This window comes from Coprinopsis cinerea (genome assembly GCF_000182895.1).
Source record: "Coprinopsis cinerea okayama7#130 chromosome 4 map unlocalized cont3.4, whole genome shotgun sequence".
Lineage (NCBI taxonomy): Eukaryota > Fungi > Basidiomycota > Agaricomycetes > Agaricales > Psathyrellaceae > Coprinopsis > Coprinopsis cinerea.
This window is the reverse complement of record NW_003307541.1, coordinates 3,036,663-3,052,514: the sequence shown is the minus strand read 5'-3', so window position 1 is coordinate 3,052,514 and position 15,852 is coordinate 3,036,663. Positions and strand designations below refer to the sequence as shown.

The window sequence follows — 15,852 nt, the reverse complement described above, 5'->3', positions numbered from 1 at the left end:
AGTGGCCAAGAGAGCAGGGACTGTGGACGTCTAAGACGTCACATTCCGACTCTGGTGCCTGCGAGGTACCAGGCGGAGCGCGCTCGGAAGGGACAATAGATGCGGCGTCGTTCCATTCAGTTGATATGAGCGTGGGGGAAGGCCTTGGGTGGTAATTGGTACCGCTCCTGACACAGACGAAATCCAAAATTTGCCCAAGATGGTCCTCATCGACTATCCAATACATGGTTTGTCAGGCAGACCCACTGAGGGATGCGAGCTGATCCATTCGGGTGAGCGAGGCAGACGCGCGGGTGTCGAGAGTTAGCAGAATGTCGTGGAGCAGTGGCCGTGGCATCGAGAATTAGGAATATGGCGGGCAGCCACCAAGCGGAAGGGTCGCAAGCGACCAGAGTCGAACTCGGGAGTTCCACGATGATGCCAAACACTGCCAAATCGAGCTCTGCGCCAAGCCTGACGGGCGCTAAAGAGAAACAGGGGCACTCTTGCTCTGAATGGGGACTCGAGATTCACGGGAAGCAATATTCAACCAACATAAGGGCCATGTGTCATTGGTTGTAATACAACACGGTGTAGAGGCGATAACTACGATATACAACAGCAGAACAGCAAAATTACAACAACAGATTTCGAAAGCAATGCAAAGGTCGAAGGGTGACGTCACGTGACCTCTCATTTGGCGGGGGATGCTCGAAGAAATGTGAATGGCGCTTGCATTTTGGCAGTGAGTTACAGATAATATGCTTAAATTGAAAGATAGAGGTATACCTAAGACTTCCTTGGAACCAGAATTTTTAAATAATCGCCATTGCCCAAGCTACGTGAGGGAGAAGAAGGTCTATAAATGCTCACATTAGAATGTCATATTTTCGTTCCAAATTGCCTATTTTAAAAATCTGGTTCCAAGGAGTTTTAGGTATTAGCTATCGTAAGGTATTCATAACCTACATAGGGCCATACATGCCCATGCCCCAGCGCCATTCGCATTTCTTCGAGCATCCCCCGCCAAATGAGAGGTCACGTGACGTTCGTGGATCGTCAATTTGAACTACCTTACATGCATTGGAGCGGAGCGTGAACGTTATCATTAGCTTGAAGGTCGAAGGGGTAGATTATCTGGATCCGTAAAAATGTAGCCGAAGGACGGGTATGCACAAAACGGGTGATGCTGAGAACGAAGCGGGACTCGGTCAGTTCCGACTTCACTGGGAGAACACGAGGAGACCTACACGATGCTGATGCACGAGTTCAAGCAATGACGCAGTAAGCACCATTTCCGGAGCCTCCGCCAGTCTCGAGGTCAGAGGGAACCTCGACGGAGGGCTTGTTGGTGAAGGAGGTGATGGTGGCGAAAGAATCCATTTGAGTTGGTTTGGGTTGGGTTTGAGTTGGGGACTCGGGGGACTGGATGGGATAGACAAGCTGTCTGAGTAGCTTGAGTCGATGTAAAGTCAGCTTATATAGGGAGATGGCTGTCCCAGAAGGAGTGTAAATTTCGGAAGGCCATTCACCGGAAGACAATCAAACACTCGGCGGCTACGTACTACCGCTTCGACAGGGACCGACCGAGGGCAGCGAGGTGGAACTCGGAAGGGTTTCTCAACAGGCTATCAACATGCAGTCGGACCTAAGTATGTACCACGCTGTTAAACCACGCTTTCCCTGCGCTTCAGGTTTATTGTAATCTGATTGTCTGAAACGGATCGGGCAGTTTGAACTTTTGATGTCATCGAGCTAGAGCACACACTGCACTGGACTCGCTTACTCCTCGAATACAGAACCTCCTACTAGGAGTATTAACCGTGTAGCTCGGAGAACAATAGATTCTTGCACAACCTTTATTGAATTATGTCGAAATGATCGGGCAAACAAAGATCTGGTAGCAGGTTGGGGGAACGGGCGTCTAATGACCCCTTCATTTCCACCGGCGCTTGCTGCAGAGCATCGATCATCGTTCAGGTACCCGAGGCAATATACTCTTTTATTGTCATTTCTCCCCAAATCGAGCAGTGCATCAACAAAAGAGACAATACCTGAGGGGAAAGGAACTAGTCCTGATATGACGTCGTGATAATGCGACTGACATGTTGATTTCCGTGTATGGGTAATCGAAGAGGCACTGGTCAGCTGGTACCGGGAGCTCAAGTTCGTGCTCGACCGCGATTCCCAGTAGTATACCCCCAAAAGACCGTTTTCTCCGTGAAATAATAAAGAATTGAGAGTCCATTGTCTTCCGGCAACTTGGCTGTTCAACCTCTGGGTGGGAGCCAGTACCGACGCGAATATTTAAGCAGAACCTTCTGAGTTTGACAATCCTCAGACAACTCGTCTACTACTCCTTCACTAAGCCTCATTCGAAGCTACTCCAAGCTAAGCCAACCAATCCCAATGGATTCCTTCACCACCATCGCCTCTTTCACCAACAAGCCCACCGTCGAGGTTCCCTCTGACCTCGAGACTGGAGGCGGTTCTGGAAATGGCGCTTACTGCGTTATCGCCTAAATCTGGGCTTCGACTTTTGGTAAGTAGCTTACTGTCCTACTGGGACAGGGGAGTTGACGACCTTCTACAGCAGCCGCTCGTGCATTGTATCATCACCCACCCGTCCTCGGCCATAACACTTTCACGGAACCACTAACATACCCTTCGACCTTCAACCTAATGATCAAGTTCACGCTCGCAACCGCATGTAACTTATCACGCCCTCATTCGCATTTCTCTCGATCTGTTGTTGTAATTGCCGCTGTCTTCGCTGTTGTTGTAATTGTTGACGTTTGTACTCGCTCTGTTCGTTGAATTCAATGTGTTGTACAGTATGGGAGGTCGTGTCACCTCCCCTCATATCAGTCAGATGAATCGCCCGAGGAATCCAAATAAGATGAGCCCATTACGACCATTAACCAAATACAAGTAAGTTAGGCAAATTAAGAGTGGTTAATATACGTCGAGATGATGAGGGCTACTGCAACCAGCGCAGCCGATGCAGCTTGCAAATTAACGAGCGACAGGGGCGGGCGTTGCTCCAGGGAATTCCGGAACAGAAACCTTCTTGTTGAACCCAGGAACGCCCTCAACACCCCTCTTCTTCAACAACGGGCTGACGCCAACGGTGGGGAGAGAGACACAGTTGCTCGAAGCAGGAGCAGGGTGGGCCGAAGGAGTGGGGCTAACGCCCTGGTACCACGTCGACGTGCCATCGTACACACCCATGGGAGTAGCGGAATCGCCCTCGCACTCCTCGAAAACACCGGAATCGTAGTTGGCGGGCATATTCCACCAGCATCCCATGGTGTCGTAGATGTGGTTGCAGAGTTCCTTAGCCCGGGGACCTGTGCATGCGCGAATGCAGAACTCCTTGTCGGAGATGAACTCGGTCCACTCGTTGTATTGGAGACCATCGGCGAAGGAGTTGCCAAAGATAAGACCACCGACTAAAAGAAAAGGTAAGAACAGTCGACTTCAGGTTGTGACGAATGGCGGGAACTTACTGGGGTTACCCTTGGCATCTCCACCCTTGTTATCGAGCTCTCCTCCCCAGTCGCCAGCTGGGATGTTCAACTTGGTAAAGTCGCCGGTTCCGGTGATTTGGACGTAATCAGGGGTCTTGACGAAGTGGACACCAGTGAGGGTGCCATCGGGAATGGTTCGAGCGCCACGGCCAGACTTGGTACAGTAGGCGACGACTTCACGCTCTAGGGCACCGACGGTGCCCAGTGTAGGGGGAGCCCAAAGGCAGAAATCAGTTGCCGAGCTATCGAAGGAAGATGATCAGCCATCTGGGAAATGAGGAGGGCGCGAAGACTCACTTGATCCAAGACGTTTGGCAATTGGAGTCTTCGCCGCCATGGCACTGGTTAGTGCCGAACTGCCCGTGCTGAGATTGGCGTGGGAGATCGTTGGGCATGTAACCGGTGTTCCAAGTCTGCTTCGGCGTCTTCCAGCATCCCCAAATATGGGCCTACACCACCTCACGTCAGAAACCACTACTCGTAAACGAGGAGTGGCACGACTCACCTGGGTACCATCGGCAGTGTTCGCATCGGGCAACTCGACACACTTGCCCCTGCCGTTCCACTCCAATTTGTTTTCCCACTTGTTGTAGTACCAATGCTGGTTGGGATTATGAGGGGCGCAGGTGTAAATCTGGAGTTTGGTGCCGTCGCGATCGGCGCCGTCGATAACGTCCAAGCACTTGTTGTGGAAGACGCGGACGGTGCCTTCGGTGAAGGTCCATTTCTGGCTGGGGGCGCCGGTACAAGGTTGGATTACAACGGGGGCGGCGTCGTGGTCGGCGGTTGCTGTCAAGCATTTGTCTGGATGGAGGAAAGAGAGATCGCTGTTAGCGTTGGGAGTGGTGCACGAATGGTCATAACGACTCACTGTCGTTGATGGCTGAGCGAAGCAGTAGTTGTCCGATGTATCTGGAGGGCAAGGTCAGCCATTATTTAGCAGAGAAGACTCAGGCCAACGCACTCCGGTGTCTGCGCCTGGGCAACGACGGCCAGCGCAGCCAGCGACGCAAGGGTGGTAAATGCCTTCGAGAGCATCACAGAAGGAATAAGGTTGACAATGTAAGGAAGGAACGTAGGGAGGGGAAGGAATGACACGGAGAACGGAGGGCTGTAAGGATTGGAGGTGGCTGACACAAAGGCGGCAGACCGATGGTCAGGGATGTAGAAGGTGCTGGCACCCTCCAACGCCAGTGATCCCCTTTTATTAGGGTCTCAACTAGACGATCTTCGGTACCCTCGATGGCACGATATTCCATTCGTGCCGTCACTGATTGACCCAAGAAGCTAGAATGGGTAAGTCAGCTACTTTTCCAGCGATCGGAAAAGGGTGTGTATGCCGTCCTGCAATGATTGTCGTTAACCACAAGGCGCCTAGAGCTCGCTACACATAGCTCTTTCCTCCTCTTCACTGACATAGTGACGCGTGCTGGGGCGTTCATTTTTCGAGTTCAAGGTAAGTAGAAGCACTGTGAAGCCTGGCGGCTGACGGAAAAGGACACGGTCAAGATAAATTGGACGCGACGTGTCATCGGAGGCGGCGTCGAGTTTCCGAAAGGGGTGAAGTCTGTTCTATAAATAGGGGCATGGGAAGATCAAAGAATTTGGTTCTCAGTTGTTCCGAGCCGCGGCATCCTCCTTCCATTTCTCTTGGACCCCCGTCCCGCCCCAGCACTCTTGCAAACGAACCCCCAAGTCGCCTGCGATGGTCCCATTCTGTTCCCTCATCGTCCAGATCAAAAGGCGAGGTCAGCATGTTCATCGTCGCGACTGAGATCCACACGGAGGACATTCCCCGCTACTGCTCCCGCCGCTCTATACTTAGGGCCAAGCTTACGAACCCCTCGTTGCGCTGGCATCTTGATTTCCCCAGAATTTAAGCGCGCTGAGCACTTTGCACCGTCTCATCACTTCTTGGGCTCTCTCCATGCGGTCGCCGGGGCTTTTGGACGCTAGGCGGCGTGTGCTTTGTGCTCTCTTGACGCTCCCTGCGTCGACTGGACTCTCTGGTTTTCTGGTAATCCTAGGCTCGCTAGGTCCACTGATACGCGTCCCAATTATATCATCACGGCATGTTAACCCACCAGGGACTATTCGGCAAGCCTAATTCATCAATACATATGTCGAGGTAAAAGCTACAGCCTAATTGAACGGACCCTGAGAGGTCTTTCCCATTGTCGCCTCCAACTTTCAAGTCGCGTCTTCGAAGGAGGCGAACTTCGCGACAACCTTCGGTCGCGTTGTCGGTATGCGCTTCACGACTATGAGTCTCTGCGATGGCCTATGCATTGTGGATAAGTGTGTCCCCTGCCGACTCCACGACAGGTTTCATGGGCGGTCTTCTCGGACGTTTCAAAAGCCACTTGACGGATGTTGTGATGGAAAATGAAATTCAAAACACTAATCAATTACCGCCGCGCGTCCATTCAAAAAGGCGAGCGACACGACAGTTTTCCCTTTCTTTCCTTAGACTCCTCTGTCTACTCGACCTTTCTGTCTCTCTCTGTGCTATCCCCCCGTTCGTTGGGCCTCCAACGAATAACTTACATTCCTTTGAACTGCGAGCTAACCCACATTCTTTTGAATCTATCTAATCAGGATGATTAAATCCTTGTTGGCGACCTTTGTGTCGCTCGCTGCTTTCAGCACAATTGTTGAAGCGCAGCTTCCAGAGTACACCGGCGAACTCTTGCTTCGTCCCTCCATCAACGACAGTGCGTTTCATCTCTCATCCTTGCCCACCATCCCCTCACATATTCCTTGGCGCGCGTTACAGACAAATGCTTGACCGCCTCCGCGTTGCACGACGGCGCGCCCGTCGTCATCTCCACCTGCACTGGCGCCGCCTCCCAGAAGTGGGTGTTCACGGGCAACAACGGTCTCGTCCAAACGGCCAACAACATGTGCTTGGACGTTACCGACGGCGTCAATGCTGACGGAACCAAACTGCAAGTCTGGACATGCTCTCCTGGCAACCCCAACCAGAACTGGTGGTACGACAAGTGGAGCAACACGTTGTCCTGGACGGATAGGTGGAGATGTTTGGACGTTACGGATGGGATTCAGGATGATGGTAATCAGGTGGGTGTTTTGTCTGCGATTTGTGGATGCGTTCTTGTGTGCAGGGGGTGATGTGTGGATGTGGATGTGGATAGATGTGCTGATGAAATCTTTTTCTTCGTATTGGTGTTTAGGTCCAAGTTTGGGGTTGCTGGGATAAGAATCCTAACCAGATTTGGAGCACTGGGTATATGCCCAACGCGCTCCCGTATCAATCGCAGAATGGGCAATATGGGACTAATCAGTGTGGAGGCGGTAATGACCAGAACTCCAATTGTCAAACTTCTTGGATCAAGTATGTTTTCAGCTTCTCTCTTGTGATGATTCGAGTCTGATTCGTGACTTCTTCGCTGCTTAGTTCCGCCACTGATTTCTGCTTGTGGGGACCTCCTTGGCATGGACCTGTTGGAAACACTGAGCGCGTCGCAGTCGCGTATTGCACCAAGAATGGACGTGGAACGAGGTCCATTCCTGATGGTACTCTTACTGGTGTTCATTTCGTTAGGACGCCCGAGTACGTTCAGATCACTGGTACCGGTGACTTTACCAACTTGAACATCCCTGCTGGTGATGATGGAGGAGAACTTGATAACAAGGGTGCAGATGGCAAGGGTAATCCTAGTAAGTCTCCTTCGCTTTCGATGAGGGAAGCTGTGCTGACCAGCCTTGCTAGTCGGCGGTCTCCTCTTCGGCAACACCTTCGTCAACGGCCTGCAATACAACGAATGGACGCAATTCATCTCCGACCGCGAATTCTGCATCCGCGCCTGCATCGGCCCACGGGCCAAACAGCTCTGCAACCACATCTACGATGTGATGGGCTGCTGGTGGAACATGCCCGCCAATTACAACAGCGGGGTGTTTGAGGAGTGCGAGGGGGATCCTGCTACGCCTATGGGTGTCTATGATGGCACGTCGACGTGGTACCAGGGCGTGAGTCCGACGCCGCCCCCGCATCCGGCGCCTGCGAGTAGCAATTGTGTGACGTTGCCTACTGTTGGTGTTAGTGATATGTTGAGGAGGAGGGGGGTGGACTCGGTTGGTGGGTTTGAGACGAGGAAGGTACCGGAGTTCCCGGGTGCTACGCCTGCTCCTGTGGCTCGTTAACTTTGGTTCATGTTAACTTGATTCGTGGGTTAGGCATGTCTTTCCAAATCTTGACCTCTGGAAGTGAATGAAGTGCTTCAGCCATCGGACTAGTTATCTATACGTTAATCTATTACTTTTGGGATATCCTTTACTCAATGCGCAGTTTTGAAGTATCTGAATCACCATGTTGCTTTTGGGTATCCGATGAAGGTGCTACTTCGCAAGTGCAACGCCGTATCATTCTTTCTCTACGAGCGCTTACGCACCTCTCCTCGATGCTCAGGCAGAAGACGGCTGATAATGATGGGTTTTGTATCGCATCAATGGGGTAGTGGTAACCTGGATCGTTGCCACTCGCGTCGACTAGCTCGATCCGCCGGGGGTTCGATTCCCCCTTGATGCATACCACATATATATAGTCCTGTGTTTTTTTGTCTCTCGTATCGACGACATATGTGTAATTTTGAGAAGTACGCGATGGTACATGCTTGGAGGAGTCTCGAGGTGGATAATGAGAGTCTGGTTCACGGGACTAGAAGGAATAAACTTGTAGTAGATTGAGAATCGAGCCTGTCATCATATGCGATCGACGGAAGCGGACGCGGAGCGGGCTTTCTTTCGTTCAGCCACCATGGCGCAGCCGACGATTGATATCTACGCGCCTATTCCGTTTAAATCGAAACAAGTACGTGTACATAATACCTGGTTGGTATTGGACTAACCAATGTTCATTATCTCTTTCTTCCTTCACGACCACTATTATCCACCACCATCCCTTCCGGTATCGTACTCCCCCATACCCATACCCGTACCACCGAACACCACCAACAGCTCTCCCAATCCAAAACAACAACCACCTTCTCCTCCACCGCACCTTTCACACCCTCCTACGTGATCTCCTCGCTCACCCAATCCTCCGATCCCACCTCTCTCTATAATGCGCGTGTCAAAGGAAGGCAGATCTTGTTGGAGAATCCGGCGAGGGAGTCGAGGTTGAAGAAGGAGGAGGTGAGGAAGGGGGAGGTTAGGAGGAGGGAGAGGGAGAGGAGGGCGAGGATGGGTGGGAGTGGGATGGGTGGGAAGGGGAGGAGGGAGGAGAGGGGGTTGTGGAAGGCGGGGAACCTCAAGTGCGTCCTGTCTGTCTACCTTTTTCTTTTTTATGGATGGATCGGCTTATATCGTGTTTTGTTGAGGATAGGTTCGCGAGTCTGGTACCCCTACACCACCTCTGGTTAGGCTACATGTCTGAACTACTCAACCTCCCTCAACCACCCACGTCTAGTATTCGACCCTCGACGTTGGCGAAAATGGCACCCCCGTCCTCCTCAATGCATCCAAAACTCCTCAAAGCGGATTTCCACGGAGCCTTGCTAAAGGTGAAGAACGCGAAGAACCCGTGTTTGGTGGGGCTGGAGGGGATCGTGGTACACGAGACTGAGAATGCGTTTAAAGTCGTTACGGAGAAGAATGCGGTTAAATGTGCGTCTTTCGTGCCCTTTTCTTTATTTTTCCTACTCTACTTTCCAAGTTTTCGGTTGGTTTTCGGTTCTCAAGTTTCTTTCGGTGTATTTCATTCATATACTGTCCTTTTCGTGTTTCTCATTGGAATTGACGCTCATACCGCGACTTCTTCAGTGATACCAAAGCAAAACTCGATTTTCACGTTCTCGGTACCGTTGTTCTCTACGCTACCGCCGGGGTTCAGACCTGGGATGCCGTATCCTGTGCCTCAGCTCGATACTACTCAGCCTACGGCTACGACTACGTCCACCAACGATCCCTCCAACACGCCCAGTGCGTCCAATAATACGTCCATCACTTCCAACAACGCCGACCCTCCACCGTCAGATCAACCGTCCTTCGTACCATCCCCAACCCAAACAGTCTCCTCAGTACCCAACCTCTCCTTCGAATTGTACGGAAACCAGTTCAGGTTCCGCTCTACCGACAGGGCGGGACGCAAGTTCAAGCATAAAGAGACGATCGAGTTGTAGTCGGGCTCGAGGAAAAAAGAGGCGATTGGCGTTGTAGCAGGTTTGAGAGAAAGGGGGCGAGGCTTGAGGATGACGAAGACATTAGTTTTCTAAAAGGCTCGAGCGTAACGAGGCGTTCGAGTCGAAGGCGAGGGGTTCCGAAAGAAGTGCGGCATACGCTTGACAAGGGAGGGTTCTGAACGAGAAGGGGGCGTCGATACTCCTCTCGGGACAATCAATCGGCGTAGTGCAATCGTTTCCCCGTGGTCCCAAAGAGACTAGCGCTGTAGGTTTTATGGGATCTCCACTAACCCCCGAGAAGGGGTGCGTAACACCGCCGGTTCACCCTCACGTAGACTCGACGGCCTGCCTACGACCAAGAGGACCCCATCTACCCAATCCAGGCGCATATACGGACACCGTCGGTATTCCTGAATCGTACCGTCACCCTCCTGCGCACATCGCTATCCTGCAGGCTATTTTCCAAACAAAAAAGTATTTGGCTTTTCCCAATTCTCAAGAAAAATCGAGATCGACATTTTTCACTCATCATCGATTATAGCCGGGATGTAGAACGTGAGTACGCCACCTGCGTCTGCTACTTCGCCGATGTAGACGTAGAGGATGAGGCAATGGTGGTGGCATACGCCTGCAAATGGGTTTGGTTCGTCAGTAAAGAGTATTCGTATGTAATAGGGAAAGTGGGTCAGACGATGGGGAAGGAAGGACGACAGGGGAAGGAAAAGAAGGCGGGAGACGGACGAGGATAGTGACAGGGAGGGAGGAATGGTGTAGAGAAAAGACATTGAAATAGATCTAGAAGGTCTATTGGCTTACACGCTATCGTCGTCGACGAAACCGAATGAACGTTCAAGAATTTGAGGAAACTCCGTATACTGATGAGCACCGAATGCATCTGCTCTGGGTCCTTCTCTTCCTCGTCGTCTTCGTTCATGTCTTGAGCTGTCAGTCAGGGTCAAAGGGGGATTAGCACTGGTTCCAACGAGTCAAAAGCAAAGAAAGCCTGTGGGTTTTACAGGCTTACACAAAGGTATCGAAGGTGCGCATGTGGCACAGGAACGTCAAATCAAACACACGGGAATACCGAACACAACACCAAAACACGCACTTTTAGGATTCGTACATCCTCTCCATTCAGTATCCACTTTTACGCCCTCGGTGTTGATTGATAGTTGCAGGCATCCGGCGTTGTTTCCGCGTACGGCGAGGATGTTGGACATGGGCCGCAGTCGTTCGACGATTGTTCGGATTTTGTGGAGGGGTGGGAGGAGGACTGTCATCTGTGTGTGGGTTTGGAAGGCGATTGGAATTAGTTTGTCTTGTTAGAATGAGGACTGAGAACGAGACGGGCGGACGTCTTGGAAAGAGGAACGCGAGAAACAGAGGGAGAAGCAAGAGCAAAAACCAGAACACAAAACACAAAAACACAAAACGCACATCAGGTTCAGGACACATCGGCTCATTCAACTTTGCAACTTCAGTCGGTTTCATCACGTCCACCCGGACGTCGTGTGTCACTTTGACGACGCGCCCTACGCGCGTGACGCCGTGGATGTCGAAGGAGAGCATACCCATGTCGTTTTTTTTGACTAGTTTCATGACGACTTCTTCGGTTTCGAAGGAGGACGTGCTTGCTGTTTGGCGTGGGTTGGGTTGGGTTGGGTTGGGTGGGCGTTTGTCGGGTTTGTTTGGTTTTCGAGGGAGGTTTAGATAGGAAGGGTGCAGGGTGGGTGCATAGAGCGTTCAAGCGTTGGAGGTCGAGGGATACAGGGTACGGGAAGCCACGAGAAGAAGGGCCAAGGGTCAGCATATCCACTAACCACAGAACGAGAGAGTACGTACTAGCAGCCCCGTTACTCGTCCCACCCGCACTCAACGCCGACGAAGGATTCGCAGCTGCAGAACGTAGTGCGCCGGCTAGAGCCTCGGAGGAGAGGACCATCGTAATTTCGTTGTTGGCGTTTGATTGGATGCGGTAGTTTGTGAAGAGGGAGGGGACTTTTATTTGACTGTGGAGGGTTTTTGTGGGTCAGGTCAGTATGGTTGAGGTAGAGAGAAGAAATGGAGGGATGGGATTGGGATGAATAGGGAGGGAGGGGATTGATGTGAACAGGGATGGAAGCGACAGAGATAGAAACAGAGACGGATACGCACGACCAAACTTGAATCCCGCCCTCGTTCGTATCGCTGTTACAGATGATATGCATCGTCGTTTCTGTGAACTTGATTATGAACCTCTTTTGGAGTTTTTCGATTGTTTGGATTAGGCCTGGGCGAGTGCATTGCGGAAGGATGGATGCGTTGTGGGATGGTGCGTGTGTAGTGGAAGGATGAAGTGAGAAGTGGAATGAGAAGTACGTTGAGGAGCATTCGAGTGTTAGGTGTAGGACTTCAGATGAGCTGGATTACTGGTACGCACGGAAAAAGGTAGAGACGTTGTGTACTGTCGTTCTAAACCGCATCGTTGCAGGTTGAGTTGGGTAGGGTTCGAGGGGTCGTCGAGACGATTATGGGTGTCGATTTCAACTGGAGGAATTGCAGAGTCGATGTGAAGCAATTCCAAATCTCGATGTCAAGCGATTCCAAAGTGAAAGCAGTTGCAAGAAAGCAGAAACGCAGCCAGATAAAGCAAAGGCAGGGTCTTCTCCTGAGGCCTGAGGTTTCGTGGTCGTGGTGGTGGTTTGTCGTCAAGATGGGTTCGACGCGTCGGAATCTGTCGAGTCGCGATCACGAGGTTGTTACGTCACGCGTTGACGAAGCCTTCGGGACGCGTCGCTGGCGGGCGCTTATCCCGACGCAGGGCGATTACCCTCGTCCCAGCGAGCACTACCTGCTCTATACAGGTACCAGAAAGGTCACTTATGTCGTGGGTCATTTCCTGACCTGGAATGAGGATGACTTGGGTTCACTTCAAGCAGTCCCTTTCGCAGACGTCTGGCCGAAGGGGCTCCTCACGGTCACCGTCTTCTCATAGCAAACATTGCATTCGACAAAAGCAACAACGCGGATGACAGCAATAATACAACATTAATGACAACACAATTACAACAACAATTACAGCAACATAACAAAAGAAATGCGAATGAGGGGTGGTGATAAGTTACATGCAGTTTGACGAGCGTGAACTTGATCATTAGGTTGGAAGGTCGAAGGGTACGTTAATTGGCTCCTTGAAGACGTGTGGCCAAAGACGGGTTAATAATGACACCATGCACGAGAGACTCTTTACTCAAAATTTGTCAGTCCCCGGGGCTGCTTCGTGCCGCACGCAAAATTACTTACAGAAAGTCAGCTCGGATTTAGGCGATGACGCAGTAAGCGCCGTTGCCAGAACCACCACCGGTCTCGAGGTCGGAGGGAACCTCAACGGAGGGTTGGTTGGTGAAGGAGGCGATGGTGGTGAAGGAATCCATTGGGATCAGTTGAATTAGGCTGGAAGAGGCTTTGTGGAGGAGGAGTAGACGAGTTGTCTGAGGAATGTCAAGCTTAGAACCTTCTGCTTAAATACTTGCCTCGGTGCTGATGCCCAACCCAGAGGCTGAACTGATGAGTTGCCGGAAGACAAATGGGTTTTCAGTCCGTTATTATTTCACGGGTATTAACGGTGGTTTAGAAGTATGTTGCTGGGAACCGTGAGCAGCACGATCCTGAGAGCAACTCGCAAGCGCCTCGTTGACGGACCATACACGGAAATCAACATATCGGTCCCATTAACACGACGTCATATTAGGACTAGTGCATTGCGCCTCGCGTATTGTCACTATTGTTGGTTGACTACCTAAAACGGGGGGCGAAACGACAATAAGAGTGTAGCGGAATTGATTGGCTCGGGTGCCTGGACTATGACGGGTACTGGTTTGTAGTAAGCGCCGGTGGTGATAGTAGAGTCTGCCGTCGAGCGCCCACTCCTGGACTTAGTACTACTATACTTGTTGTTTCCCCGAGACTTATTGTATTCAATGGCCAGTCGCCACAGGCTTTATTGTGTTCTGGATGATTTCTCTCTCCTTATCTCTCTTCAATTCGACGATTAAACTGGTCTGGCTTGGGATGCGCGTTATTGGTCAACTGCATTGCATGTACTTCGAGTTGCCTGATCCGGATGACTCTATGGTTCCGGTATTCCTCGCCTTCTCTGTTCAGACAACCAGATACAATAGACTTTACGCACAGAGGATCAGTGTGAGAGAGCGTCCTAGGGCCGATTGTATGTTGGTTACCTGCTCAGAAATCAACCAAGGTAGTGGGTCCGCGTCCCTGTGGTCCACCGATTGTTTGATTGTCTTCCGGCGTATGACGTTCTGTACCTCGCACTCCTTCGGGGACCGCCATCTCTCTATATAAGCTGAACCTACCTCGACCCAAGCTCCTCAGACAACCCGTCTACATCCAATCCCTCGAGTCTCCTGCTCATTCCCAACCCAAACCAACTCCAATGGATTCCTTCACCACCACTGCCATCACCTCCTTCACCAACCAACCCTCCGTCGAGGTTCCCTCCGACCTCGAGACTGGCGGTGGTTCCGGAAACGGCGCTTACTGCGTCATTGCCTAAACGTAAGGTCCTGGCCTTTGGTTAGTGTTCGTGACTATCCTTACAATCAGATCGGAGCTGATGCAGTCGTTCTCAGCATCACCCGTTTCTCAGCTACCCGTCATCGGCCAAATTGTTACGGATCCAGATAACCTACCCATTCGACCTTCAACCTAATGATAACGTTCACGCTCCGTTACCATGCATGTAACTTATCAACCTTCGTCGTTCGACCTTCGCATTGCTTTCGAATTCTGTTGTTGTAATTTTGCTGCCCTGTTGTTGTACATCGTAGTAGTTGTAGTTTAAAGGAATGTCAATGACCTTTATGTTGATCGAACATGCTTCCCATGGGATGTGAGCTGTCTGCGTTACGAAGCCCTGAAAAGATCCTTGGGCAGTTCTTAAGCGGTCATCAATCTTTGGCGCCGGACTGGTTTGACGGTGTTTGGCATCGTCTTTGGATGATGGTCAGTCGTCTTGGGAGGCGGAAGCCCCGTTGAATTCTTGTCATGCAACGTCACTCTCCAACTTGAATGACTCTCCGGCTGGCGTCCTGCTGACCCAGGAACAAGAAAAATCAAAGAGAATTGCGTGCCTTCTGCCTTGTGTGCCCCATGGACCCGCTCTCGCTGGCGCATCGTGTTTTACAGTATATCGTTCAAGAAATCTGTGTTCGTCTGCTTGGGCACATGTACCACCCACAACCCCTCTCACACCCATCCCAGCTGAATGACGCCGCATCTATTGTCCCCCTCCAGGCACGCTCCCGCCAGGTTCAACCATACGCACCTGAGTGGCTCCTCAGACGCCCACAGTCATTACTTTCTTCCGGGCCTCTCTCCACTTTTATTGTCTTTTTCTCTACTCACAGCGCTTATCAGGACCGAGCCGCCACAGTGCTCGTTTGCTTCCGTTCGCCACCCTCGTCATCCTGCGCTGCGTAGGTTAATTCCTAATTGTCACGTTGATTTGATGACAATAAACCGAGCCTCTTGCACATCTTCCCCTCAAAGGTCCGCAAAACTCGCTTCCGCTCCTACTAGGGCAATATGCTGCGGGCCTTGCGTTTGGCAAAGTAGCCGACAATTCAGTCTGAACTTGTTGTTTACTCTTTGCTATACAGCCCACGCAGGCTAGCGTTAATTTCCGTCAAAGAATAAGCAGGTTTCTCACCTCTTTGTCTTCCGGCAACTCGTGTTGGAACCTTGGCATCTCATCTCGACGGTAGTCCATGGCTTGATTCACCGAGGAGGCCCTCTGACGCTCGATACAAGTTCCTCAGACAGCTCGCTTAGTGTCTTCAGCTCTCAAGCCCCTTCACTCCAATCAACCAAGCCCTCCCGTACCAATGGATTCGTTCACCGCCATCACCTCCTTCACCAACCAACCCTCTGTTGAGGTCCCCTCCGACCTCGAGACTGGCGGAGGTTCCGGAAATGGCGCCTACTGCGTTATTGCCTGAATCAAGGCTGTAGCCCTCGGTAAGCAACTCGTTAAGCAACTCGTTCCTATATCATCGAGTCGGAGCTGATGCAGTCGTTCTTAGCATGGCCCGCCGTTTGTTCGCATACCCGTCCTTCGGTCACGCCTTCACGGATCCAAATAACGTACCTATTCGACCTTCCACCTAACCTAATGATAATGTTCAGGCTCTGTTATCATG

General features: G+C 51.4%; 10 protein-coding genes and 1 non-coding gene across 11 annotated transcripts; 7 read left to right on the top strand and 4 right to left on the bottom strand.

Annotated features, from left to right (window-relative positions):
- Positions 1-1,248: 1,248 nt before the first annotated feature.
- Positions 1,249-1,362, bottom strand: CC1G_14484 (fungal mating-type pheromone; the record flags this gene model as incomplete). Its single annotated transcript, XM_002911440.1, has 1 exon — positions 1,249-1,362. The coding sequence occupies one exon, from the start codon at positions 1,360-1,362 to the stop codon at positions 1,249-1,251; it is 114 nt and encodes a 37-aa protein (XP_002911486.1).
- Positions 1,363-2,388: 1,026 nt separating this feature from the next.
- Positions 2,389-2,502, top strand: CC1G_14483 (fungal mating-type pheromone; the record flags this gene model as incomplete). Its single annotated transcript, XM_002911439.1, has 1 exon — positions 2,389-2,502. The coding sequence occupies one exon, from the start codon at positions 2,389-2,391 to the stop codon at positions 2,500-2,502; it is 114 nt and encodes a 37-aa protein (XP_002911485.1).
- Positions 2,503-2,994: 492 nt separating this feature from the next.
- On the bottom strand, positions 2,995-4,547 carry CC1G_08067 (macrofage activating glycoprotein; the record flags this gene model as incomplete). The annotated part of the gene is made up of 6 exons (XM_001836630.1): positions 2,995-3,431; positions 3,489-3,751; positions 3,807-3,958; positions 4,015-4,313; positions 4,381-4,421; positions 4,474-4,547. 6 exons carry the CDS (start codon positions 4,545-4,547, stop codon positions 2,995-2,997), a joined length of 1,266 nt encoding a protein of 421 aa, XP_001836682.1.
- A 1,561-nt stretch (positions 4,548-6,108) lies between these two features.
- CC1G_08066 (macrofage activating glycoprotein) lies at positions 6,109-7,676 on the top strand (the record flags this gene model as incomplete). Its single annotated transcript, XM_001836629.1, has 5 exons — positions 6,109-6,223; positions 6,286-6,590; positions 6,704-6,864; positions 6,928-7,190; positions 7,243-7,676. The coding sequence occupies 5 exons, from the start codon at positions 6,109-6,111 to the stop codon at positions 7,674-7,676; spliced, it is 1,278 nt and encodes a 425-aa protein (XP_001836681.1).
- Positions 7,677-7,975: 299 nt separating this feature from the next.
- CC1G_20101 lies at positions 7,976-8,061 on the top strand. Its single transcript has one exon. It is a non-coding gene; the product is annotated as a tRNA-Gly (tRNA).
- Positions 8,062-8,289: 228 nt separating this feature from the next.
- CC1G_08065 (hypothetical protein) lies at positions 8,290-9,652 on the top strand (the record flags this gene model as incomplete). Its single annotated transcript, XM_001836628.2, has 4 exons — positions 8,290-8,343; positions 8,490-8,785; positions 8,857-9,137; positions 9,294-9,652. 4 exons carry the CDS (start codon positions 8,290-8,292, stop codon positions 9,650-9,652), a joined length of 990 nt encoding a protein of 329 aa, XP_001836680.2.
- Positions 9,653-10,173: 521 nt separating this feature from the next.
- On the bottom strand, positions 10,174-11,859 carry CC1G_08064 (hypothetical protein; the record flags this gene model as incomplete). Its single annotated transcript, XM_001836627.2, has 6 exons — positions 10,174-10,280; positions 10,469-10,594; positions 10,761-10,932; positions 11,090-11,286; positions 11,495-11,661; positions 11,807-11,859. The coding sequence occupies 6 exons, from the start codon at positions 11,857-11,859 to the stop codon at positions 10,174-10,176; spliced, it is 822 nt and encodes a 273-aa protein (XP_001836679.2).
- Positions 11,860-12,161: 302 nt separating this feature from the next.
- Positions 12,162-12,626, top strand: CC1G_14482 (hypothetical protein; the record flags this gene model as incomplete). The annotated part of the gene is made up of 1 exon (XM_002911438.1): positions 12,162-12,626. One exon carries the CDS (start codon positions 12,162-12,164, stop codon positions 12,624-12,626), a length of 465 nt encoding a protein of 154 aa, XP_002911484.1.
- A 325-nt stretch (positions 12,627-12,951) lies between these two features.
- CC1G_14481 (fungal mating-type pheromone) lies at positions 12,952-13,065 on the bottom strand (the record flags this gene model as incomplete). The annotated part of the gene is made up of 1 exon (XM_002911437.1): positions 12,952-13,065. The coding sequence occupies one exon, from the start codon at positions 13,063-13,065 to the stop codon at positions 12,952-12,954; it is 114 nt and encodes a 37-aa protein (XP_002911483.1).
- A 1,022-nt stretch (positions 13,066-14,087) lies between these two features.
- On the top strand, positions 14,088-14,207 carry CC1G_14480 (fungal mating-type pheromone; the record flags this gene model as incomplete). The annotated part of the gene is made up of 1 exon (XM_002911436.1): positions 14,088-14,207. The coding sequence occupies one exon, from the start codon at positions 14,088-14,090 to the stop codon at positions 14,205-14,207; it is 120 nt and encodes a 39-aa protein (XP_002911482.1).
- A 1,330-nt stretch (positions 14,208-15,537) lies between these two features.
- Positions 15,538-15,651, top strand: CC1G_14479 (fungal mating-type pheromone; the record flags this gene model as incomplete). The annotated part of the gene is made up of 1 exon (XM_002911435.1): positions 15,538-15,651. One exon carries the CDS (start codon positions 15,538-15,540, stop codon positions 15,649-15,651), a length of 114 nt encoding a protein of 37 aa, XP_002911481.1.
- Positions 15,652-15,852: the final 201 nt, after the last annotated feature.